At 38.3% G+C, this 27,323-nt stretch overlaps 1 protein-coding gene across 6 annotated transcripts; it reads right to left on the bottom strand.

The window, feature by feature from the left end:
* Positions 1-3,037: 3,037 nt before the first annotated feature.
* LOC107185562 (endophilin-A) lies at positions 3,038-26,615 on the bottom strand. 6 transcript variants are annotated; one of them, XM_015573313.1, is made up of 12 exons: positions 26,540-26,615; positions 20,159-20,254; positions 13,184-13,252; positions 12,795-13,011; positions 11,853-11,986; positions 11,676-11,742; positions 10,412-10,512; positions 10,213-10,316; positions 10,033-10,130; positions 8,718-8,807; positions 8,006-8,121; positions 3,038-4,015 (listed from the first exon to the last, which is right to left on the bottom strand). In XM_015573313.1, exons 2-12 carry the CDS (start codon positions 20,201-20,203, stop codon positions 4,007-4,009), a joined length of 1,050 nt encoding a protein of 349 aa, XP_015428799.1. In that variant the 5' UTR covers positions 20,204-20,254; positions 26,540-26,615; the 3' UTR covers positions 3,038-4,006. The 6 variants fall into 6 exon arrangements, with proteins under 6 accessions (XP_015428799.1, XP_015428774.1, XP_015428759.1 ...); XM_015573288.1 differs by lacking the exon at positions 3,038-4,015 and adding an exon at positions 6,879-7,840 and having other exon boundaries at positions 10,412-10,497; XM_015573273.1 differs by lacking the exon at positions 3,038-4,015 and adding an exon at positions 6,879-7,840.
* Between the last annotated feature and the right edge of the window lie 708 nt (positions 26,616-27,323).

The following is a 27,323-nucleotide window of genomic DNA, read 5'->3' on the forward strand; positions in this document are numbered from 1 at the left end:
TTAGCCCCGGCGGTATCGTTCTTTATATACGTCACAAACGTTCCCGTTAAAAAGTCGCCTTTATAATCGCACACAAGTAAAATAAGGAAAACGTGTATCGAACTAGTCCGCGTATAACGAGTTCGGATTTAAACACAACTTTCCGTCATCTGCAACGAACTCGACAAGCTGTGTATTTAAAGAAACATTTTAATTGCAGGGAGTAAGCCGCTTACGCCCCCCCCCCTCCCCGCCCTTCCCTGCGTTGCATTAATAAAAACGACCCTCCTGTTATGGGACACGAACTAGAGAGCGCGCGCGGTTGGGTTTGTATTGTATCTGCGAGAAAGTAATTCGACTTTTCGTTTGAACGAAGGAGAAGCTTTCTCCCTGGAAAGTTTTCCTCGACTGGGGCACAGAGAGCAACAATAGCGAACGATTCAGTGCTTACGTCGACGGAGGGACTTTCGACGGAATTGAAAGACAAATTACATTAGAATTCCCGTATTAAAAAGTCCTCTGACTGTCTGTACTGTTCACTTTTTAAAAAGGTGAAAGAAGTTTTCAGGATATTAAAAATTCTGGTTTTTGTATCGTCGAAATTCTCAAGAAACTTTATAAAGATGATTGTGTTGGATGAATAATGGTTGTATTCTACTGTCTGGGCCGACCATATATTGAGTTATGCTACTTAACGCTCTGTCAACAAGTAACTTGCTTTAATTTTTAATACTTTCGTTCCCATTGTAGCCATATGGCTACGTATTTTAAATTACGAAAGGAAATATTAGTATCGTCTACTTTCTTGTAACTGTAAGTATACTGGGTGTCTTGTTTAATTGTGACCACCCGAATACCTTTTTTAATTGTGATGACAGAAAAAATATTTTAAATGCATTTTGAATGATATTAAATGGTCAATATCCTGTAGGCGTTGTTTTTTCAAAGGTTGTTTTTTTCTCGAAACTTTCAAGATCATCGATGTTTTTTTTTCAAATAACTACAGGTCATTTGAAGGTCATATCATGGTACATATCTGAATGTATTTTTTCATGAACTACGCGATGCAATAGGAAAAAATATATAGTTATTTGAAAAAAAAACATCGATGTCCTTGAAATCTTCGAGAAAAAACAAGAGTTTCTTTCAATTGTTGGAATTCAAGTGTTCAGCAGTGCTAGTAATGCAATAAGAAGATATAAAACTCTGATTTCTTTAAAATATTTCAAGAGAGTTCACTGATCAAAAGTAAGAATAATTGGTTTCATTATGTACTATAACTTTAAAATATCAATTATTATACATAACTGTGATAGAAGTAAAAAACACTTTCCAAACATCAACGAATGAAAAATGGCACTAAACACTCAAAATGTTAAAATGTTCTTATGAATCATTTATATGTCATGTAACATCGACAAAAGTGCAAAAAGAAATATTTTTTGAATGAAAGGGTTAATCAATTTAATTAAACGGAATGTATTCGCCTTTTCTACTGGGTGACACTGTAACATCCTACTACATAATTCAGTAGTAATTATTCTTTTGTTTTCATCGTCCTATCTAGTTTTCCATCAAATAATTTCTCCACAGTTGCAATTTGAACTTCCCGTGTTCTTCTCTCGTTACAAAAATCCTTCAAACACGTCAGGTAATAAATTGCATACTTATCTTGCCCTGCTTCATGGGTTTCAGGAATCAATTTGTCATGCAAACAAAAAAAAAGCAATAGTCGTATTCAGAAGAACGTTTATTTGGCTTACACTAAATATGAGCACCGTGCAATTTACACTTGCAGAACACAGTTACTCGATAAAATGCACAAATATTCGGTTAAATAAATATAAAAGAATAAAATTTCTCATTTATCGAATAAAATATTATGCCATCTGCTAAGTTTGCAAACTTTTAACCTCGATAAATGTCGCGAAGGGGAAATTTTACAGGTCAAAAGGGCGAATAGGACAGGTAGCTAGCCTTGTAATTGGGCATCAAACCGTTATATTTTCCGTGGGTATCTTCGAGTAAAGCACGTAAAATAACTGGATGAGAAAGAGGCTCGATCTCGCGGTACAAAGGGGAATATCCACGTATAGAGGCGGACGGTCACGTGGAGGATGCTTTATGAGGTTCCTCCTCCGAGTTGATGGTATGCCTTGTTACCGGGAAGAACCGTGTTCCCTCGGGTAATATCGTATACAATTATGTCCACAGAAGGGACGGTATGCATTATGGATGCTGGCCGCATGCCCGGTAAATCATGTCGCAGGCTTGGTTAACTCTGCAAATGATCTGCTGAATCACGCCTCGCTACATTCCACACGATAACCAAGCTTCTCCCTCTTTACGAGTCCGCGTATTTTGTATGTCGAAACGAGGAACCATAAAAAAAGCGAACCTATCAAGCGATCTTGAAGCTTGGAATTGGAATACAATTGAATTACATTAGTAATCACGATGCACCAAACATATGTATATGTTTGTTGTAGATGGAGATGGATTACCAAGGATACTTGGAAGAATAAACGTAACACTTAAAACATAAATCAGTTCCCTTTTAATTGCATTTATAAAAGAAATGCTTAATAATCTACGGAAGATGAATTATTGATTAAATGATGACGGATCTAATGCAATTTTAGGAATTATTAGATGTAGGCAAAAGTAATGGCCGTTTGTACATTGAAAATCTTCATTTAAACCACTAGAGGGACCTATTAGTCGAAATAATATCTACTCGTGTATTAAAACCCCGGTTGTCATTTTTTTTTCGCAAAAATTGTATTAAAAGAAAATAAAACCGCGATACCAATTTTAAAATGACGGCTATTACTCTGTTACTCTTGCATACATCTAATGTATAAATATTTGTAGGTACAATAATAGGGATTACAGTTTCGAAAATATAAATTAATCACTACCATTACGTTGTAAACGACGGTACAAAGTGTGAAAAGGAGCGGTGAAAAAAGCTTTTCAAATAAACACTGAACAGAACCGAAAAATCGAATGAAAATGGGATACAATACAATAGAAACTTAATAAAAAATATGGGGTGTATTTATACAAAAGAAAAAAAAATGGCAGTCGAGTGTCGAGTCGGTTGAAAAATCACATTGTAGCATGACATAGAGCACACTTTATTTCCTTAGTTAATGTTAATAATTATTTAGCATTGACCGAAATCGAGTACATGTCGTATATTCCTCTTCAATCGGAGCTCAATAATCATAATAGATTAATTTATTAATATAAGTGTAATTAATTGTAATGTATTGTCTGAAAGTATCACTGCGTCGCATCCACTGGTCGTCTCTTCGTTTTCGGAACAATAAACAAGGGCAGTAGTAGTAAACGTAACGAGATCGCAGAGGAGAATAGAGGCCTTGAAAAAATGAAGCCTGGTTTGCAAAAACGAAGAAACCATTGCTCCGTTCTCCGATGATGGTCCACGCGAGTACGGAACAATCTGACGCTTACAAAATATAAGTGGACCGTAAACGCGAGGAGCATAAACCGGGAGAAGCATTAAGTTTCTCGTTTCATGGACGCGGGAAACTAGTGTGTACATATAAACAGCAAGCCACGGCTAACGTATAAAGGCTGGAGGCAGCTGGGGCGGGCGAGATAACCTATGCGTCCGTAATCCAATTTTTTCAGACCAAGGATGCTCAGTGACTTAGCGGGGAACGATAGATTCGATGTCTGCTCGAACCCCAAATAGTTAGATTACAATTAAAATGCGGAGAGCTTGTCACTTCGAACGGAACTCGTACATTCGAACGTATATATAATACATATATGTATATATATGCATGTATATATTATACCGTTTCCTATCCTGCCCGAAAAGGTTCTCTAAAATCTAACCTAACGCGAAATTAATAATACGTTATCGCGATAAAATTCTAAACCTATACACGTGTATACTTATAAATATGTACAAAGTAAAAGCTCGTTCGTATGGAGTAATGAAAAAAAGAAGAAGGCGTGCGACAAAGACGGGATCGTCTTTTGGTACGAGAAGTCAAGCAATCTGAAAAGAAAAAAACAGAAAAGAACAAAAGAGGACAATCATCGATTCGAAGCGTAGTGCTTCGTCTCGCTCGAAAGGAGGCAAGCCCTCCGCAGAACAATATTCAACATTTAACAATAGCCAACATTTATAGAGTAAGATACCGATTTTAGTGTTTTTTTTTTTTTTTTATAGATCATTTCATTTCATTCGTTTCTGCGTTTTTTTTTCGGTTTTTATCCCTCTTTTCTTTTACTTCACGATCGTCGACCGGTTTCTTTTCTTTTTTTCTTTTTCTTCAATTCCCGTCGAAGAGTTGGTTCGGGCCACAAGAGTGAAGGCAAACGCGGGCGTTAACGTGGAAACAAATATTATCACGCGGGCAAACTTATTCACCTCCCGTTTTCGTAGCTTTCATTTTCTTTTTCTTTTTTTTATCTTTTTCGTTCACAGTATATCCGGCATCAGTGTGTCTCAAAAGTCGCGCGGACCGCGTTCGACCAGTGATATGTCTTCCGTTCCATGAAAATATCTCCGTTCTTATATTTATATTGCTTTCGTTTTCACGTGGACGCAAATTGCAGGACTCCCATCGAGCTTCGAGCCAGACACGAGACATCGTTCGAATAGAATTGTGCCAAAATATTTGTTATAAATCATTCTGAAGAAAAAACAAAAGAAAAAAACTTCAGGTGACGACTATCTCCGTGTTTCTGATATTCTGTATTTTCTGTGTCATGTTAGTAATATTATGTTCTTTTTGTTTTTACTATTCTTGTTTTGTATATCAAACAATTTATTCTCATGTCTGCTTCAAGCCAAGCATCTTTTTTTTTTATTCTCACTCGTCTCGTAACTATCCGGCATCTTTGGAAGATGTAAAACCCCGCGCCTCGCCGATTCTCGTATTCTTATTAATTGACGAACTTCCTAGCAGGGGATCACGCTCAAGAGAACCATAAAAACAATCGATCCTAACTGACGTTGTGTTCCTTCGCTAACGGCTACCGTTCTAACGTAGTTGACGTCTCTCCTTTTCTTGCACGTCGATAAACATATTGGAGAAATGCTTGTATGGCACTTAGATTCGCTAACTGTTACGTTCTCCCGTGTTACGCGTCGCTCTACTGAAGGCAAAATCACGAGATCTCAACGGGTATTATGTAGCACTTTGAGCCAGGCGACACCACTTGATCACGCGTCGACATTTCAATCGATAGAAAAACGTTGGATCTTTCGTTTACAAATCGATTTCGAACATTTTTCGGCGGGGTCTACTCGATAAATGTACAGAGGTAGAACGTGTATATTTCCGGTGGACCTTCGAGTTAGTCGTTCTCGGTCGTGACAATTTACATAACACCGTGTTCGAAACGTTAGACGACTCGTCATCGGACCTGACGGAAGGATGTTAACATTCATTTAACGACCGACACGCATCTTCGTTCTTCTTTTTCTTTTTTTTTTTTTTTTTTTTTTTTGATTTACCAATCACGGATTTGAGAAACACTGATCCAGCTATCGCGTTAACTGACTTTTAAACACCGTGATGTTAAACTTTAATATTGCACAACATCGATAACACTTCGAGTCTGTCTCGGGGAGAAAGTTTCGTGGCTCACGATAATTATAATAGATAAAATTATCAATGTCTTTTTCTTCTCTTCGTACTTTTTTTTTTTTTGCGTCTGCAGTGACTGAACGCTGATGACGGTAGCAGCAGTAGCGATATATATATATATACATCGCGGCTTGGACATTGGCCAATAGTTTGTAACACCTTTTTGGTTTTTCAGTCCTTTCACTTCGCGGTAAAATGAACCCGTAAGTTTCAATTCTTGGCAATTCGAGCGGCCATCGGAACAACGTCTCGATTAAACGCAACGGCTTCTTTCAATACCTTTTTTTTTTCTCTGAAAATATATTATAATTCACTGACATACGTTGTACGAGATCATAGTGATGCAATTAACTCATAAAAAATACCTAATTTGTACATATATGTATATAGATTATACATACAACTAATATAACGTTAACAAGTAAACCTACTTCTTTCATAATATTGTTCGATCGCGTTGATAGTATCGTTATTATCCTTAATTAATACGACTACCTCGATTATTATAAAGTTATAATTCACAGTTTAATCGGAACGCTGCTCGAACCGTCGGAAAAATTGATAAACACTATACGAACCTGCGTGTGGAACAATTAAGAATACAAGGGTAAGGCCAAGAACGTTTTCCACGGTGTGAATGTATTTAACAAGTAATGGAAAAATATGCGAATATTAATAATAATAATGCCATCGTCTTAGTCATCAGCGTTGTCGCCGTTATTGACAACATATATATATGTATAAGTATATATATATATATATATATATTTTTTTTAACGTGGCAACAAATAACCAAGTTCCTTAATTACTTTCATTGTTCTGGCGGTTGAACTCTCGTACAAAGTCAGTGAAGGGAACGAACTAATCGTGATGAATACACTCTAATTCGGATCAAGATTCTCTGTTTCAGAACTTGGAACGGACAAGGAGGAACGTGGAAGAGAATTCCATTTAACAGCAAATCGAATCCATTTAAGGAAGTCACTTGAGTTGTTCTTAGCTAGCTTGTAAAGAAATTAGAATCGATTTGATTAATAATCAACAAAGAATCTAGACATAATTTGTGTTTCTTACGACTTGAAGCAGTCACGACGGAAAACTGTGAACGGAATCCGAGGATCTAGCTAGCTGTTCACCGTTTGTCTCGATAACGACTTCGTGGAAGAGATTCGCCGCCATATTGAAGATTGCTTAAACTAAACTCTAATTTCTATTCGGTTTTACCTAAATGATTAGAACGAAGTAAAACGATCGACTAAACGTCAAACGACTTAGGGAATGGGGGGGGGGGGCAAATACTATACACGTTTTCGCCGTGCGGACCAACTCAGAAATGTACGCCGTGAATCGACATGATTCGTTTCTTTCGGTATCAACAAACAAACGTATAAAAAAAAACATTTACAACGATGAGATGGCCTCATGCAAGCAATCTACCACGCTTTCAACTGAGCAACGAATCGCCTTAAAAACTCATCACAAACAGATTACCGCTAACGAAACTGAATACTAAACTTAACGTTTTTTCCTAATTAATAATACGCCGACGATGATCACAAATCAACATGATGTAAAAAGAGTATTCGAAAAACGGTCTTGCTACTCGAATTTCAATGCAGTCTTGGCGGTCTTGATATCTTTGTGCAATTGAACTTTGGTGAGGAAACTAACGAGGATGCAATTTATCATGACTATGAGACGACATCGAACGTGAGAAATGAGCCCGCCTTTGACAGTGGTACTACCGTCGTAGGTACTTTAGTGTCCTTAGTATCAGTGTGTATCATCATATGTCTTGTGTCGTGTGTGTCTGTGCTCGCGAGGGTCCTTACGCCGATAGAAGACACTATAACATTATATATGTACATTAACATGCGTATACAGCTATTCTTGGGACACGAGAAACGAAAACGGAAACGAGACAGAGAAACTTTGAAATCCGTCGTCACGAACAAGCCTCGGGACCATAAGAACGTAAGTGACAATAGAGAAGTCTTCAAGAGAGAGAGATAGAGAGTTAGGCTAATTGGAGCGTTAAGATAATTTCGTGGTAGACGCTGGTGAACGAATGCAGGCTCTTTGGTTTCGGGACGTAGCATGTTCTTTTAAGGTAATGGCACTACGACTTGCACGTAAGTTACTGGGAAGAAACCGGTGCGACCATTCAGGCTGCCCTCGTACCAGTTCTCGTCGATTTTTTGGATCAGAGTAATCGTATCGTTCTCCTGGAAAAATATATTTAATTGTTGGGATACCCCGACAGGCTCTAATAATTACTGTACAGCTACAGAAAAAAAAACTTGTCGATACTGACAGGATTGTTTAGAGACAATTCTACAACTAAAACGAATATATTACTAAGTTATGATTTAATATATTGTCATATTTACTTTGAATCCAAGCTCTCCAGGATTCTCCGGCTCGAAATCGTACAAAGCTGTACAGCAAGGTTGTCTTGACATCGGAGTCCTTGCTGGCGATTTACTCGGAGACGGCAAAGGAGAAGCTGAAAAATAGTAAAACTCTTGGCATATGAAAAAAAAAAACTTACATACTACGACATACTATGCTCTCTTCGATAATCTTAAGTACGTGGTTAGAACCATAACAATTAACTATCTGCTTGTGATGGTTTCACTATACGTTGATAGTACTACTCAATACACAAAATTACATCTGCCTAATGATGGCTGAAATAAATATTGTACCTAGCTAAAAATTATATTCATCGATATTCGTATTCATAGTTCTACGTTGACAGTACTACTCGATACAAAAAATTTCATCCGCCTAACAAGTCCTAAAAGATATATTATGCCTAGCTAAAAATTATATTTATCGTTAATTGATTGCCTGCAAAAATATAGTAAAAGAGAAAAGCGTAAATTAGTGTGTAACAGAAAAGATAGTGCGGTTCATGAACAAGCATGCGTGCCAGTAATTACACTGTGGTTAATTGTGTACGAATGAAGGTACATAAATGAGGAGACATTAATTAGTCTCTAGCCCCTTTGGTTGCGGTGCACGAAAAGCGATAAATTGAGGTCAAGTAATAGATTGATTAAGGTACGCCGGGAGAAGGCAACCCCATGCAAAATTTACCATTGGCAGATTGTGGCGGGTTCCCAGCCGGAAATAGCTCGAGCTGCGAGCGCTTCCCTTCATGGGTCGGAGACCCAGATCGACTTGCCCCTACATTGTGTCAGAAGGATAGACATTCAAGTATGCCGAAATGTACACATAAAAACATTCGGATAGTGTGTAATAGAAGTGTTGTTGTACAGAATGGTTTTAATGGAGTGTAACACCTCAAACGATTCCCTTATTTCGCATACCATAAAAGAAAATACAGACTCTTCTTGATTATCGTCCCGAACTTGGGTCTGTGCCGGGACAATAATCTTATAGGGAGAAATGCTTCAGACCCTCGTAAATTTGTTTGCCCGAAGCCCCAGCTTCGGCAACAAAAGCGGAAGGGTAACAAAGTATGCGTTTGACAGATTCCTTGGTCTCCCTGCCCCAGTGGTGGGGATAACGCCAGGACAATAATCATGTAGAAAAAACCAGACGATAATCGAAAGGAGTCTGTACAGTGAAATCTGGACAATTATTTTCAGCTTTGGAAAACATCAATGATAGAAATGTTAAAAATATCAGTGCAACTTTTTTGGCAGATTAAGGGTGAATCTATATTACGTATTTATTAGGAATGCTTTCTTTTCTTTGTCTAATAAGGTACGGATTATATTACACTACACAAAATAAAACTTCATATAATTTGGTTACAAGTAATCATTATATAGTGTAAATCTTTGTTTGGCTAGGCACGTCTACATTCTACTCGCTAAATAGAGTCCAACTTATATGTGCTTTTGCTAGAGACGTCTACCCATTGTAGCTGCACAATGAAAAATAATTTTATTTTATTACTTTGTGACATAGATTTAAGTTTACTCTACTTCCATGGCTATTAACAGTTCATCTTCTGACTCGGTCACTAGTGATTTTATTCTACACGTCTGGCTACGATACTCTACATTATGATTTGAAAATAAAAGGTGAAGAAAATGATTTCTTCAATTTCCTGTAAAGTTCATCGGCAGATCGGACTCTGATCTTTAATAGAGAACATTGCCCAGATTATCTTACACCGTATATGCGTGATACATTGTCCTTCGAGCGCTAAGATACAATGAAATTCAGTATCCATCCATCAGCCAAAAGAAGTGACAAGAAAATTCACAGAGGAGAAAGTACGACAAGATTCATGGTTAGAGTATACATATAGTTATAGGACACTTAGATTCGTTGCATGACAAAGGAGACAAGAAACAAACAGCCAGTCCACCCATAGGTATCATCGTTTTTGTATGTGTATGTGTAAAAAGTGTTTTACCGTGAAGAGAGTAGTTCCCACCGTTCATAGCATCCAATCCGGGTAATACATCGACGTGCAGGTCAGCCAAGGTCTTGGGCACAAATTCCATTTTTGGTTTGTTCGCTGCATCGTCTTTCCTGTAATTGGCAAACAAATGATTGTATTAAAAATATACACGAATTTTGGGCAATCTCAAACTTCGTATATGTAATTACGTACTTCTCCAGAAGCGTTTCCGTTAATGTTCTCAAAATCTCGGTACACTGCTGATGATAATCCAAGAGAGCTTCACTGAACGTTGCCAGCTGTGCCACTTGTTCCACCTGAATAAAAACACAGGAAATGGTAACGGTATTATTCAGTATTCTATGTCGACTGGTTTTCTTTAAATATCATCGGTTCTGTGAACAGAACTCACATCGTTCTCCAACAGATTGAACATGCCCAACTGTGCGAGATGAAGACTCTCTGCGAACTTATCCTCGGCCTGACGTATCTCATCGTCTGAAACGTGAGAACCTGCTCGCAAAATTTGCGCCAGCGAAGGTATTAAATATTGCACTACTGGGTTGCTTGGATGCCTAAGATAGATACACACGAATACGGAAGAGAACAGAACGAGAAAGCGGAACTTAACGCTAGCAAAAGTAAACCGGACCTGAAATAACACCTAAGTAACACCTAAGTGCATCGACGGCGTACGTCCCTTTTTTTTCTAACGCAAGCAATGTGCAGATATTTAAGTTCTGTCGGGAGATTTACCACAATACATTCAACATTCGGTGCACTCGCAAATACTTGAGTATTACAGACACTTGCGTACGTATACCTGTTACTTTCCTTTCAGAAATATCAGAAACGAATGTGGATCACTCTCTGGTATACCTCTACATACGTTTACCGCAAAATACACAAAAGTACCTCAAAGTCAGGAAGATACAAATCTACAAGGCTGCGAGTTCAACAAAAAAAAAAATAAATTCGACGACGATCGCTCCTAGAGTAATGACGTACCGGTATATGGTGACGAAGTCTTTGCAGGGCTTCCAAAATGCGGACTGGCGGATCTTTTCCCGGTTGCTAGTAACGAAGGAAGCGTTCAAAGAAACGAAAATCAAAATTGTTCCGACAATTTTGTAAAGTAAACAAAATATACTGGTACCGCCTGACACACCCGTAATCGTAACGAATTACAATCACAATCACAATTGTACGTGCACATGCGGTAGTACATGCGAGTGCAATGTATGTACAGCGAGTCACAGTTTTTTTTGTGTCAGTTTGGTTAAAGGTACAAGAAGGATACCTTTAAACACTATTATTTCAAGTGTTCCATGGGACAAGTCTAATGAATATGTATTCTGTTTAACATGGAAACGTTTCGTTTCGCTTCTATTCAATATCAAAATTCTATTCATTAGAATCGGCCATTGTCTAATGGGACATCAAGTATCACAGAAGATCGCACGCCTAACCGTGCAGCCAGCTGGATCATCCACGCGTTATTTGCCAGGGTGAACCGGGCCAGGGTGTCGTTTATCGGAAAACACGAAATTATAATTGCAAACGCGTCAAGTTTTCGTGTCGCAAGGCCACGGTACGGCAGTACCGACGTGTGCTGCTTAAATAAATCAATAAAGATGCGAGGAATTGAAGAGTGAACGCGCGGACAACGAGCGTACCTTTCGCTTGGCGTCTTCGCTTGCAATCGAAGTCCAGTCGTCGTCCCTGAAGTTTTTTCCGGTGGTGCTGAAACAGGAGGCGAATATCACCGGTTAAACTAGGACAATATACCTCCCACCCCTGGATTGAATGTTAACCGAGGTGAACAAACTTTTCCAATAACCGTGAAAACTTACCATCACCTCCTTCAGGTCTTTGGTCTGCAAATGGTGCAGGGGCTCAAGAAAGTTTTGCTTAATGTTGTCGTCCAAAGAATATTTCACGTCCGCCATCTGCTTCATCGCCTCCCCCATTTCAATGAGAGCCAGAGCTGCGGGAATTAGAAAAGACGAATGAATCCCTTCCCGTACTTAGCTACATATTTATGTGTCTGGTCCCTGAGAACTACATAGAGCACGAAGTTTCGGTTAAGTATCTTGCGAATGTAAATGAAGAGGGAATAAATTTCTCGTGGGGTGTAAACGTAAGCCCTCGTTAAAGTACCAACGATAATATTTATCTCTTTTTTTTAAATATTGGTCAGTTGGTCAGTATTTGGGAATAGTAACAAAGTTCGAAGATGTTATACTACGTATCTTGTCTCTCTCTCTCTCTCTCTCTCTCTCTCTCTCTCTCTCTAAATGTTCTTCTTCTAATGGATTAATGTGCGTATACAGTGGGTAATCGGTTAACGAACAGATCGGATGATAAACGTAGTATTAATAATAATTTTTATTTATTTCTTGGATTTCCCGAATGAATTAATCAAATTCCCATAAAAATCTATGGTAAATGGATGATCGGATAACGAACATTTTCTTTGAATGGATTATGTTCGTTAACCGATCACCCACTGTACTGATCAGTAATTAATCTTTCACTTCTTTCTATATATTAAAAAACGGTACTTATCTATTTGCAACCGAACACTGCCTAAGTGTTATAACGAGACGTTCAAATTAGTTACGAAATCGTCAGCAAACTCGTGAAACAACTACTCGACAACCGGTTAGCTTGTCTTACTCATAAATTATTATTATAAAAAGCGTGGCTAAAACGTTTCGCAATGAACGTTTAAATACAATCGCTGGAGATAAATTTTACGAATGGATCCAGGTATTCGGACCGATTCCACGTACCGAAAATACTATCTTCTCCGAGCTTCTTGCCATAGGTGAGCATACAATCGCCAAGAACGCCTTCCGGCTGGGGATAGGTCGAAGCTTTCGCCTGACCGCTAAGCTTGCTGATGCCCTTGACCGCCGCCATCTTTGCCCTCGCTGTCGGATTCGGTTGCAGGAATTCTTTCGTTTTCATCTGCAGCTCCTCGACAAGCTCGTACGTGACGTCCGTTTTCTACGGTCAAAATTTGTACCATCCCATTTTTCAATGCTCTCGGCTTAGATTAGAGATAGACGGATACGTAATCTCGGAATACCAACGAATTTCCCGCCGCACGACCGAGGATCGATCCGAGGTTGGAACGTGGAGCGGGAAACCTTAAGAATGTAAAAAATCGCGTACTCACCCTCTCCATGTCCATGAAATCCACGTCAAGCTTGGTTCCTTCCGCGCCGCCCATCTTCTCCGTCATGTACTTTGGAAAGCATAAGTTCGATTAGAAATTATTTCGTCAGCAGAGAACTTGCGATAAAGTTCAACATTACAGCTACCAATGCAGTCAAAATCACTGGTTCATAAGTTCGTAAACTCTTAGAATACATAACAGTGTATTTTCTGAGATTCTTCGCAACTTTTATTACAATATGCATACAGGGTGGACCACGAAACGTGATCAGCTTTGATTATTCTACTGACATAAATGGAACTATTATTGTAAGATAACTTATAAGATTATTGTAAGATAATTTATAAGATTATTGTACGTCGTAAATAGAACTAAGCAGTCGTGTCTGAACCGTCTTCCTCGATATTAGATAATATTTCTAATAATTTATTGTTTCTCGAAACCCCTTTCATATTAGGTAAGTTGTATTGACATACCGAATATAATTAAATATATTAAATATATCAAAATATTGATTAGACTTTCAACAATCGCTGCGGCATCATTCACGCGGCATTTTGAAGTATAAGAACAAAAAAACATTTTAGAATGACAAATACGGATGAAAACTATTGAAATAAATAACGCTAATTCTTTGTATAAACATACGAAAAGATACTGATATATATTTCTTAGTCTAAAAGTCATTTTATAATTCATTTTATTGACCCATCATTTTGACAGGTCTTGGTATATCAAGGTATACTTGGGCAGATAATTAAAAGTCAAGACACTTGATAGGAAACAAATACGGGAATATAACGAAAAATATCTGTAACCCGACATTTCGACGGGCTTGGTAGTTCTAGTATTAAAGATGGATCAAATCCACCACAAAAGTTCTATACTTTTTATCAATATCATTTACTCGCACGGAAGTTTTATTTAGTTCTCGTGTTTCTACGACGTTACAAGGATATCCCCTTATTTTATTGGAACAGTCGTGTTCATCCCCTTTTATTGCGCCATGGCACAGCCCCAGAGAAATCGTATCGGTGAAACGATATCACGGACAAACTGCGAATCGTCCTCGACGTCGGAATGAAGTACGATATTAGAAGAATTTCCGAGGAACGCATAAAAAAGCCGACCGGTGTTAGTTAATTGCTCGTAAAGCGAGATCATCCTAAAAGACCAAACGAGATTTCCCCTTGAACGGGGGTAGGAGGGGAGGGGGGCGATGATAACCAAAGGGAGACGGGTGTGCAAGGGAATATAGTCGTAGAATGTTTGAAAAAGGGGGAGAGAAAAACCGTCAGAAAGGATAGGGCCACTACCGGATCAATAATATCCGCAGTCAATTGATCCAAAGCGATGCCTTTGAAATTTTGCCAACCGAAACAAAAAGTGTCCCGAGGATATCCAACGACTTTTATCTGGCAATCGTGACCGAAAGATTAAATCTTGGATCGAGTTAAACACCATTCTGGATGTCTTGTGGAAACAGTTTCACCCACTGGCAGACACAGAAATGGTAATTTCTTGTTATCATTTGTAATTTCGTACCCCTGCGTTTCTAGTCCAGCGACCGTTGCTCGCTGGCATCGTTCTTTCCTTTTTCCATTTTTCTTGGCCCGTATTATCTCCATTGTAATATTGAAATCTACCTCGTGACAGAGTAGTATTAAATTTCGCAGTGTGCTCGTGGTATTTTTTCAAAAGTTCTTGGTTTAATCAGAGGGGCACCGCAGTTTCCGCCGAACTACGGCCGCCCGTTCAATCGCGTCGACGAAAATTACAACCGTTCTCCATAGCGCAATATCCCGGATACACGTTTTTCCCCGGTGGAAACAATCCTGCACTGCTCGTAACGTGAAATGAAAACAATCCATTTTGCAGACTAACAATCAGGTTTTATGCTCCGAGTGAAATCCGAGCTCTCCTCGGCTGTGAAAGCAATTTTCGTTCGTTTCATCCCTTAATAATAATCGAGGATAGATTGCACTCGTTCGTCGAATCCTTTTGATCCTTTCCACGGGAATTTAACACATTGCGTCGTAAAAATAAAAAATTAAAACGAACGGAATAATTACCATGAAATTCTCATTTTCATTCCTCGGTAATGTCGAGCAATAAGAAATTCGCTTTTCAATTATTCTCGTGGGGGAAGGATTTCATTTGTCGGAGGCATAAAGACGAAGGGAAAGTGGAGTTTCTACAACCGAAAGAATGGAGTTAATTAACAATCGTTCACGACGTATTAACTCCGCATGATCGCCGCGAATGTGTGTAATGTCGACGCTCGAAAGCTGAACGTTGCGATCGAAGCAACAATATGGCCTGTGATCCTTGAAAAGCGTGAAAGCCAAGCAACACGATTATTTGATGAAGCTTCCCGTACGACCCTGACCCATATTTAACGCGGTGACCCACTTATATACGGTTACTACACGCAGGAGCAGAGGTATCCACCGTACCTACGTACCCATTGCCAATTAAACGTCGTCCTAGAGTAAATCTGACCCACATCCGGCCGGGGATGCAATGTCACGTGCCGTTCGACTCGAATTTATGCACATTTATGCATTGTGTTAGAATGTTTGTACGACGTGCGTGGCCACAGGGACCGTGAAATATCGCTTCGCCGGGATTCGCGGATTAATCAATCGGCTGTAGGGGAAAAAAAGGGCGCCAGACCATCCGAGGGGAGATGAAGGAAGGAAAATGGAGATGATATGGATTCGTAACTTGTACAGAAAATATTTTCTGCTTCTGGTATGGTATCTGTACAATCAATGGTGTAGTGGAAAACGTTGAAAATAGTTTAAACTACGGGACATGGTCTCTGGTAATCGCGAATTAACCCATTAGCGACCAAGCATTAACACTAGAAATTGTATAACACAATAAGATACAGAATATGTAAGACAATCTAGCATAGTATGCCATAAAATAAAATCTTTAGTAAATTAAAAGCCAACATAAATTCCACCAAAAGCACCATTATAATTCCAGTAATGGCAAAATAGTAAATCTGTAATCCGTCCTTTTGGCGGGTTTAGTAGTTCTAGTGTTAAAGTAGAAACTCTACGCCTATGTATAGTATTTATTTTCAATTAAAATACGTTTTTGTCAACTACAGTGGATGGACGTCTACTTTATCACTTTAGCGACAATATTTGGAACATTTCTTGACGATCGACAGTACGAAATTTCTTTAAATGACATCCAAACATTAGAAAAACAGTGTTATTGAGACTACTACTTCATTATTTATCGTGAGAAAACACATTGTTTATAAAAAAACTATGGTAAAAATATGTTTGAAATAGTCTTACAATTACTTGGTTCTTGATTTTATGAACAAAATTTTTTGTACAAAACACGAAAAAGATGCAGTGAGCGGATTAAATTATATTTTATTAAATTAAAAATGTAGTACTGTAATCACAAAATATCAACGACTTAAAACATTATACAGAATTAAATAATTATTCATTATGGCCCTAAAATATGCTGAATATAATGTAAATGGACATTGCTTTTGTTACACATATAAATCGTTTGACTTTCTGCATCTCTTTCTTGATTTGTCTGAATGTCCCACAATGATATGTCCTGTATTGTCTTTTCTTATTTTTCGAGGAACTGCATTCTTACTTGAAAAATTGGTAAATATAAAGAGAATAATTTTTTATTCGCAAACGAACATTTTTGTATGTCTTTTGAAAGTTTTAGGAACACAATTATGGCAGATATAAAGCAACATATTGCCTTTACCCTAATGTAAAAAAATAAAAATTTAATGTTGCGTTTGTGCAACAACAGCTATTAATGGGTGAATAATGTACATCACTGTTTCCCAAAATCGATACATGAAATTCAAACTATATTGCAAATTTATTAAAGTAATAGTGGATTGCTCGATAATAAACTTAACTATTCTTTACAACATTATAAATTAATCCAGTGATGTATTTTTAGTAGAGTTCATAATTCCCAACTGACATAGTCCATCTCAAAGAAAAATGTAGTTAATTCGATTCAATACTGCATTTCTCGGAAAAACGTATGTACAAAGGGGTAAAAGTAGGTAACCGTGTCTTGGACAGTTTACAGTGGGGGAAACGACCTTGAACAAGTTATATCTTTCATCTCTACTATTATTCTCGCGTACTATAATACCGTCAAGAGAGTTTCAACAATTATTTAATGTTTAGTGCACACAATACCGAATCGAGTAATTTATTTCCAGAACAAAAATCGTTTACATCCTCCAATTAAGTAACTTCGTTCAAGTATCAATCGAATTTCTTAAACGCTGGTACCAATATTGCCCGAGAATAAATCGTCGGATCCGAATATAAATATTTCATGAATAAGACATTGTCTCGCGATGATCGAACGCTGAAGTCACTTCTCCGTTCACCGGACAATCCTATTCAGTTATCCGTTTAACAAGAGAAAAATCGCGGAAACTTGAATTATAGCCGTGGAAATCGAAGCTGATGCAGTTATACGAAATATTTGCATTCCTTTATGAAAAGTGACTCTCGCGATTACGGGCAATTATACGGTATCCGGGACGCAACCGGTGATTCGTATCGATCTATTACAAACAATCCGTCCGCCACCACGTTCTCCGAATACCAAACCCACGAATACGGTGTTGAAAACGAAAGGGACTTAAATCGGTATGATTTTGATACAGGTATTATGCCATCAAAGCTATATCGAAACCGATTGTATTACCGAAAACCAAAATAAATACCGGTATTTTTTCGGTTTCTATAAAGGTAGAGCTTATATAGGATTATTGTATAGGGCGAAGGTTCAACCGAAAATACCGATATAATACCGATATTTTACGTTTCGGTAGAAGTCCCTGGTTGAAACCCCGTCTGTCTCTCCGGTCGTGTTAGTTTCGTCCCGATTCGAAGGGCCTTTAACAGCGGCCTGGGCACGTCTACCAGCTTGAATTTAATAAGTGTCAACCTAAATAAGAATTAATTGTTCCACTCAAGACGTATTGAGGCGGACGAGAGACCTCTGTTCTCAGGTCAGAAACGGCCTGCATAAAACCAGCACGGAACATCCGATCAATACGAAAATCTGGATCGTTAATAGCTTCCAATCCGTTATGATTCATCGCCAACGACCTGTCTGCCGATACAAGAAATCTTAACCCTTTCCGACCGTAAAATTCCATTTGGAATCATTAACTTACTTAGCACTTGTAACGCATATCATGAGTCTGAAGATTCAATGTGGCATCAAAGTCTTTCGACGTTAGATAGATACATTCCCGATAATAATATTTAGAAATTATTTTATGAATGTTCGTTTCTGTTTGTAAACAATTTTTTTCGTTCATTTCTTCTTTTTAATTTTCCTATTTTTTTTTTTTTTTTGACATCCAAGAAATAATTATTCACAAAAATGTTTTTTTTTTTTGTTTAAAAGAATTCAGGTTGGAAAGGGTTGAAACGATGACAAACGAAAATAAAATTCGAGCCAACGAATGGAAAAGAAAACACCGAGAAAATGTTTTCGACAGATGGAGATCAGAGGTGAATTTGTAAGAAAGTAGGGTTTAAATCTGAGTGGATTTTTTAAAATTAATTTTCCCGAAAGTCAACGTAAAAATATTACGTGAAACGTGTGTCTGGAAGCCTCATTGGTGCACATTAATGTGCCCTGACGTTCGTTACCACATCACAATCAGTTCATACAGTGTTCGATAATTACATAAGACGCGGCTCTATTGCATATGTGCAATAAATAACGGTGTACAGAGACAACGTGATAAATTTTCAATGTAGCAAACTGTCATCCGCGCGAAATATTCCACAAATGTTCACAGTGGACAATATTACAGAATTGTTCATAATTGAGCCATCCAAAGGATTAATTTTCAACGAGAAAAAAATTCATAAAAACCGTGATTAATCGGATCCTAGACCAGAGAACTCTAACACTTTGACTACCACGTCACCCAAGTATGGGTGACACGTGCATTGCAAAAGAAACTGGATTATTTGAATATCGTTACAGAATTTTTGCATAAAATTAATGTCACAGTACGATTTAAAACAAGGCTAACAGCCTCTATTAACCCTTTCGTTCTCACTGTTGCCATATGGCTACGTATTCTAATCCACGAAGTGAAATACCGTATCGTCTCGTGTATTTTTTCATATCTGTGAGTATGTAATAGTTTCTTCTAGTCTTGTATAGATGGTATGCTTTTTAGTATGGATGGTAGTTTTCAATAAGAACTTATAAAACTGTAATTTCTCTTAAATATTTCAAGAGAGTTCGCTGGCTAAAGGTACGAAAAATGGGTCTTGATTACGTATAATAACTGTATAATGTCAATTATTACACATAACTATAATAAAAGTAAACAAAGTTGCCAGATGACAACGAATGAAAAATGGCACTAAATGCTTTTAAAATGTTAAAATGTTATTGTGAATCATTTATATGATATGTAATATAGACAAAAATGGAAAAAGAAATACTTGTTCGTAGTTGTTAAATAATTTACAACTAAATGCGTTAACTAAAGGCGTATATTTTCGATGATTTATCACTTAAATGACAAAATAAAGCGTGTCTGGATACGCAGGGCCTTTTTCACTGTGGCAATCAACGTGCTGAAGGAGCTCGAAAACTCGACCCCCCCAAAAGAACGACGAATCTCGGTCAACGAATCCGCGTAGGCGAGACAGTAACGTGAACGCGCATTAAGGAAAATTGTGATCAAATCACCGTAGGACGATGATCTGTATGTCACATGGAAATTCAGTAACGAGTGCTCGGATTGTTAATTCAGTAACCTCTATAGCCCTCCAATTCTCAGCGATTCCGCTTACGTCCGACTTGTACTACTTCTAATCCCCTGATAAAAATTTCAGAGGCGCGTAGACAAGCCGTGGTTAAAAAGCTCGACCAATTAATCCTACGGTCACAGTCGGTCACGGGTTTGCTCACCTGATTAGCCTTGTTGATCTGTTTCTTCAACCCCGCGAACGCCATGGTGGAGGTATTTAGGTGTTTATCGTCTTCTCGGGGACCAAAAGAGAAAATCTGCAACAGAGTTCACTGGGTTTGAGAAGAAAAAAAACAACGGAGGGGGGGGGGGGAATTTCGGTGGAAGAACAAAGTGGGTGAGAGAAGGGTTGAGCGATTTATGTGGTGGCCGATTGGCCACACGCCAGACCCAGCTGTCCACGGACGGATGATTTTCAATGTTATCGATCGACCACGTTTTCCAGCATCATGACTTACTCTTCTGATGTAATAATCACCGACGACGACACCGACATGCACGGGTAATCCCCCTAATGTCGAGTGTCCAACACGCGGGAAGAACGCGCGCGCACGAATTACAACCGCCACGCACAGTGGACAAAAATCGAAATTTTTTATTCGTATGACAGTATTGAATCTCGTTGAACAATGTTAGAAAATAGTTGTTCTTACAAAAAAAAGTATAAGCTAATATCGACCATTTTTTAAATATGCCTAGTTGTAACTTGGTATCTGCAAATGATTTGCATCTGTTGCTCCAATATATTTATAAGAATACTTTATAATAGAGAACACTCACCAAGGTACGCACATTTCCTTTTCTATCATTTTTTTACAAATAGATTGATTTTCTGCAGCTGTATGACATTTCGGTTTAACTTCTAAACATTATCGATTTCAATTGAACTTAAAAATTTGACAAAATGTATCCTGGGTTTCAAATACATTTCGATACATTACTTGTTATATTTTCAAAATTTTACATGTTTTTTTCTGCTACTAACTGGTACACTGAGTTACTTACAATGTAAATTTCTGTTTAGGTTCGGTATTGAGAGCTAAGGTATTCTGATGTAAGTGACACATGGATTTCGAGCGATAAATCACGAAAAGTATCGAATGTTTTAACGAAAATCAAGAAACTTTTGTATTCTAATGAATTGAAATGAATTCTGTGATATATTATACGAAATTGTGTTCTGACTCGAATAACGATGTATTATAGTAATTACAGTTAATTTGATAAAAAAATGTTTCGAAAAAAGTTAGTCAATATTCAGTTTACAACAAATTGCAATAGTAAATACTGACAAAAAAGACTTTGTATTCAATAAAAAAACTATCAAGGCCACCTCAATTATTTCGAATAAAACTGTATAATTTTTTTATCCATCAATCGATGCATTTTTGTATTCTCTCTAAAAAGAAATATTATTGTACTGAGGCCGAAAACTGATTAGTTCAGAAGTTACGATTATATGTCCCGAACGCCCATATACTCGACGCACTGTGCGCGGCCGCGACTACGGTATGCTCCGATCCGGGGGAATGAGTAAACCCGATGAGATGTCTCGGTGTGTTTCTCGTTATTGGCGAGTTGCATCATACGGGTGCCATCGCTTCTTGTCTCATTGTTCCCGGCGAGTCATCATTCCCATCGGTCGGCACACGATCCCAAAAATAGAGTGGTACGCCCGTAAAGAGGAATTAACAAGAGAGACACAGAAAGAGAGATAGACGTCTGTCCCCCCCCCCCTCCTTAATAAGCTTCTTAGAACGCCGACGACGGGGCTAAGTGTCGTACAAATAAGGGCAAAGGTTGCACGTAAAAAAAGGTTCACCTATAATCTTTCTACCGGCGCCCGTCACCTTCAACCTCCTTTGGGAACGTCGAAGGAGCCGAGAATTGCTAGGAAAATTGTGCACACGCTGGATCAAGGAGGGGGGGGGGAGGAAGGATAATAGAGGACGACCTCGAATGAGGGCAATCGGAGTCGAGGGACCGGTGCCAAAATCACGTTTCGATCTACGTTAAATTCCCTCGCGAAGCAACGAACAGATGGAACTGAGACTTGGTGATGGTTAAGTAAGAAACTTGAGTGAAGACTGGAAGGATTCGGAGAGTTCTTAGTTTGAGTATACTTTACTCGCGGAATGTTTAAATCCTCTAACTTGGTGGTTCGTCAGATTGTTAGGACAAATTTCAAAAGCCACTTGGTAGGGACAGATGGTGACCCATGGCGGAATTTCAGTCTTGAGCCATCGACACCGAAGTTTAACACGTCGACTGCCACAGTGAAAATGCCCGTACATAACCAGACACACGTTATTTCGTTTTTTCAGTCATATATCGTTGAAAATATATGTATATTCGTTTAGTTAATAAATACTATTGGTACTGTTTGAAATTTGTACGATGATATTAATTTTCCGGAAAGATTTTCTAACGGTATTTAATTAATTCAACCTTTTTGCAAGGTACGCGTCACCCACAGGTGGATGACGTGGCAGTCAAAGTGTTAAATCTCCCTGTTACTAGCATGACACTTGGACACTGAATCCTCTTCGAGACACACCGAAGGAGGCACTCTGATACCGATCGAATAAATGTCACCCTCAAGGACGAACGCGACAGAGAAACGAGTCTCGCACCAAGTGTCCAATACCGGGAATTCAGTCACTCTGGGGATCAGTTTTGATACTTAGGACTCTGTTAAATCTCTCCTAAGATAGAACGACGAGATTAAGAATGGATTCGACAAAACTGAAATGGAAGATCTTGACAAAGAAAGACGTAACTTCCGAGCAGAATTTCATATCTCGACGGCAGAACACGCAACATCAAAAACGATGAATCGCCCCACAGTGCCCAAAGTACATTGAAATACTGATGAAAGATGGACAAATTCTCCGTAAATCGGGTAAGGAACTTTGTCGACGAATAAATCCACCTCCGATTCCGATCCAGACTATTCAATGTCAGTGCTCGCGACCACCCCGGGACTGTTAAGTGACTCCCCCAGTCAGCAAAAGTGGAACGACTAGGGGAGAAACACGGAATCCAGAGAGTGAAATGAAGGGTTTCGTCGACAAATCAAATGCAGGTCAGAAGCGTGATGGCACCGCGATTAGCAAGAGTTCTCACCTCGTGCGTTCGAACGGCCCTGGAATTCACCGGGCCACCCCTTGGAACGTGAAAACGGGGTTCCGCGAGATCGCGTCGATCCCCACGCAGAGGAATGAAATAATACAAACGCACCCCGGGACGGTTAAACGAAACTATCCAGAGACCGTTGGGTAAAGCCGCGTGGACCACGAGCACCGCGAACACCACCGACTCGTACGTAGTCGGTTTTGCACACTGCGCCTCTTCCTCAAGGGGGTAGTTTTCTAGCTGACGATCGATACCCGGCTACGAGTCGGCCTTTCTCACTCGCTCTCCCTCTCTGTCCCTCTCTGTCCTGCCCTCTACCCTCCTACTCACTGGTTCTCTCCCTCCATCTAGCACAACTCCATCGGACACAACTCGGATCCGACCCTCTTTCTCCGTTCTCATTTTCATCCTTTCCCTCTTCCACCGTCGGCACTTCCTTCTGTCTCTCGATTCAACCTTCTCTACCATGTCCCTTCCACTCCCCACCACCCCTCTCAACCCCACCACAAAACGCAAGAATCTATCTTTCATTCTCCTCCTTTCGTACGGCTATCCCTCCACTTTCCCTTCTTCCCTTTTCGTTCCCTTTCACCGCGCGGCTGGTCTTCGCTCTTTCTCCTTTCGCCCCTGTTTCGTCGTCGTCGACACAGAATGGTCTCGGTTCTCTGTGCGGTGGCCCCCCTTCGCCCGCATTTTCCTTCTTGTCGTCGTGGGGATCCCTCACGCCGCCCACGTCGGACACCTAATTGTGTATATATGTATACACACACCTTTCTTCTTAACCGTACGCCGCCGAGATCCAACCCCCACACCCCCCCCCCCCCCCCCCCCGCGAACTTACTCGTGCATTCCCTTTGGCCCTCGGATGTTCACGGGACACCGACCAGCCGGATGTGTTAAGGCGACGAAAGAGGAAGACTTTGAAAATACGTTTTTCCTGGGAAATTAAAACCCTCTTCGAGGGGGATTCATCTTCTTTTCTTATGGTTTCAGTCGACCGACTGACGTCTTTTCGCATTATATTGAGGAAACGGTCGAACCTGAAACTCGAACGATTCTTCGCCGTTCAAGTGTAACACGGTCTGACTGGGAATGGTAAGGATCGTTGGAACAGTGTGTATGTAGTTAGTTGAAGGAATACATGGAAGGCACAGAAATAGAGGGGATAAAGAGAGCAGAGCGCTTGAATGTCGGGAAATGAAATTCCAGTATCGAATTCTGTGTGCTTTTGGAGGTTTCTGTATACTTCTGAGAACTCGTCGTAGCCCTTAATAAAAAATAAATTTGAAGGTAATATTCGTAGGGCCGCAGAACGATTGACATCCCCCAGAAATTTCGTATTTCAATTCGGAAGAATATTGTACGTACAGAAAGTCCTTCAGAATAATGTACATACTAGAACTTTTGATTTAAAATAATACGGTAAATCCTAGAGTATCCCTCGAGGTTCCCAAATCCTGATGATTTAATTTGAAAGATTATTGCAAATGTAGCTATGTTGGCTCAGAATTACAGAAATGTTTTCTAATCGAGGAGAATGTTGTGAGTCTGCAGTTTACAGGGTGAGCAAAAGGTGTTGAATCTTTCATTCAATATCCCTGTGTAGAATGTATTTCCACAGGCTACGTCGATGGACCTGTGACACATTGACCGAAAAGAAACTAAAGAAAGAAAGATGAGTCTCCTCCAATTTATTCGGTACTTGAAGGAATGTTTGAACAAACAGTTCATCGGACCTTTACGGAGTAGTCAGACATCTCCAGTCATGATGTTCCTATCAACCGATATCACTCCGTCGTTTTTTACGCCCCCCATGCGTCTGAGTGTGCATCCGCTGTACAATCCACTCCCACGCTTCGTGAAAATATTTCTAAAAATATATGATACTCCGGCAGGAGGCCATCAATTGACCAAAGCAGCTTCTAGTTCTCGATTTGTACGTTCTTTTTGCCGAATTCGTTTCCCATTAAAGAAAACAGAGCCAAAATTGAAAAACAAAATGCTCCCTTCCGTATTTTATACTTTCACTATTCAATTTTAACCGTTAAATTATGTGAATTGTAATATTTGATACAACTTGGTAATATTTAATATCATAATTAGACTGCAAATTTTTATGCAAATTCACAAGTACAAACGCTAATTTATAAAAATAAAAATGAGAGAGAACTATATTTCATTTAATAGTAACATGTAAATATCACTAGTCAGTATAGTTTTATTAAAGTCCTTATTTTACTGCATCATTCAGGTTAAGATGTATGATTCTATAATTTATTATTATTAGCAATATTGAAGAACTATTCAACTTTAATACTGAAATGCGTCACTTTTTCTAGTAACCAATATTTATCTATTTATTATTATTCATTTATAGATACATACTAAATATATTTTTTTATCAGAATGACTGAATAATGAAAAAGTAATTACAACTACTAAAAATTAACTAATATTAAAACGAAAAAAATCTATTACTTAAATATTGGTGAAGCCAATGAATTTTCTTATAAGCAGATAAACAATTCCCTAGAAACTTTATGTGAAAATTGTTGTTACATAAAAATACAAATGAAAAAACTACCCTACATAATTTTGCAGATGTACCATCTACTATATCGTTAAATCGTAACATAATAATCAATGCTCTATTTTATTCATTATCGAATTACAGGATGACAGCGATTTTTACACACATTCTTGATACGTCACAGGATGCTAAAGCAGATGTGGACTTCAAATAAAAAGAACGACGTTATCCCAATTCCTTGCCTGGCGAAGATACCGATAGCAAGCGCAATATTAACACATTTCGTGCTCGTTTCTCGTTCATAATTACTTTCACCGACGAATATTAAACTATTTTCAATTAAACTACAATTAGCGAGCCATAAATAATGGCGTATGTAGAGTTATTATTGTATTTGTCGAAGCACAGAAATTGAAAGAGAAACGCACGTATCCAACGCCGTTTATTATACAGATTCTAACAAAATTAATCATGTTTTCGTAAACAACTTCATTTTCATTTTATTTGTTCATCAATTTGTCGAAATTTAAAATCCACGACATACAGTAATACCACACAAGCAATCAGAGGTATATATACCTGTATAGTGACTAATAATGAACATGGCGTCTTTTTGATAATAGTTTTTATCTTAAATCCACTCTATCTTTCGTAAATACTTAATACTAGAACAAAATGCTTTTGTTTACAGAGTGTGCGGCATAATAAAAGAAAAATCGACTAACATTCCTATCAAGTGTACCAACTAGTCAAACAGACTTTCTTACGTAGCATCGATGGGTTGAAAATGAACCGATTTTAACAATTTCCTGATCGAATGATTAAGTACATTGATTACAACCAAATACATAGATATAATCTGCGTTAATACACTCACCGCACTTAATTTAGTGAGAACAGCAAACTGTTTCGAAGAAGAATTCAGCTAACCCCCTGCAACGGTTTGACACAGACGACAGCTGTTTGGAGTTTCCAGCAACGACACTAGATTGCTCTACTAACAACTTATAAAGCACAAAAACAGCGGGAAATTTTATTTGCGTTTTTAATTAATGCATCAGTAATCACTAGATTGCAAATATATATATACAAATATGAATTTTTATAGATTAATTTACAAATACTGGAAACAAACAAAGATTGATTTATCCTATTAAGGATTCTATTAAGTTCTAAATAAAATAAAAAGAATCTCAATAATAGACATCTGATTATATGCACTTATAGCATACGCAATTGTTTAGAACTTAATATCGTGAAAAGTTGTAGAAAGTTTACTGATGCTTTTATTCCATTTAAAATCCGATAGAACCTTTAATAAATTAAACAAATTGATTGATTCTAGTTTCTGTAAATTAATTCAATATATCTATATTTATAAAAACAATTACAGTCTATTCGTTGAAAACTCGATTAAGTCACATAAAACAATGTTTCACCTTAATTATACGTGTGGTGGTTACAAAAAGTATTTACAAACATTTAATTTTTTAAATAACTTTAAGACATAAATTATCACCTTATGTTATCCAAATTTGTATAACTTTGTACTGTTTAATTGTATCTAAATACTTCATAACGTAACTAATTTGTATAATTACCGCCCTTAATAAGAACAGGATTTATCGAGTGATATTTTCATTCCACTCGTACCTTCTAAC

The sequence above is a fragment of the Dufourea novaeangliae genome, unplaced genomic scaffold (assembly GCF_001272555.1).
Source record: "Dufourea novaeangliae isolate 0120121106 unplaced genomic scaffold, ASM127255v1 scaffold18, whole genome shotgun sequence".
NCBI lineage: Eukaryota > Metazoa > Arthropoda > Insecta > Hymenoptera > Halictidae > Dufourea > Dufourea novaeangliae.

Excerpts from the sequence above, each read along its gene's own strand:
- LOC107185562 (XM_015573273.1), bottom strand. The coding sequence starts at position 20,203 with ATGGCGTTCGCGGGGTTGAAGAAACAGATCAACAAGGCTAATCAG. Across the intron at positions 10,317-10,411 it reads TCAATCTGTTGGAGAACGAT|GTGGAACAAGTGGCACAGCT; the intron begins GTGAGTTCTGTT and ends GTTTTTATTCAG. Across the intron at positions 10,131-10,212 it reads ACGGAAACGCTTCTGGAGAA|GAAAGACGATGCAGCGAACA; the intron begins GTACGTAATTAC and ends TGCCAATTACAG.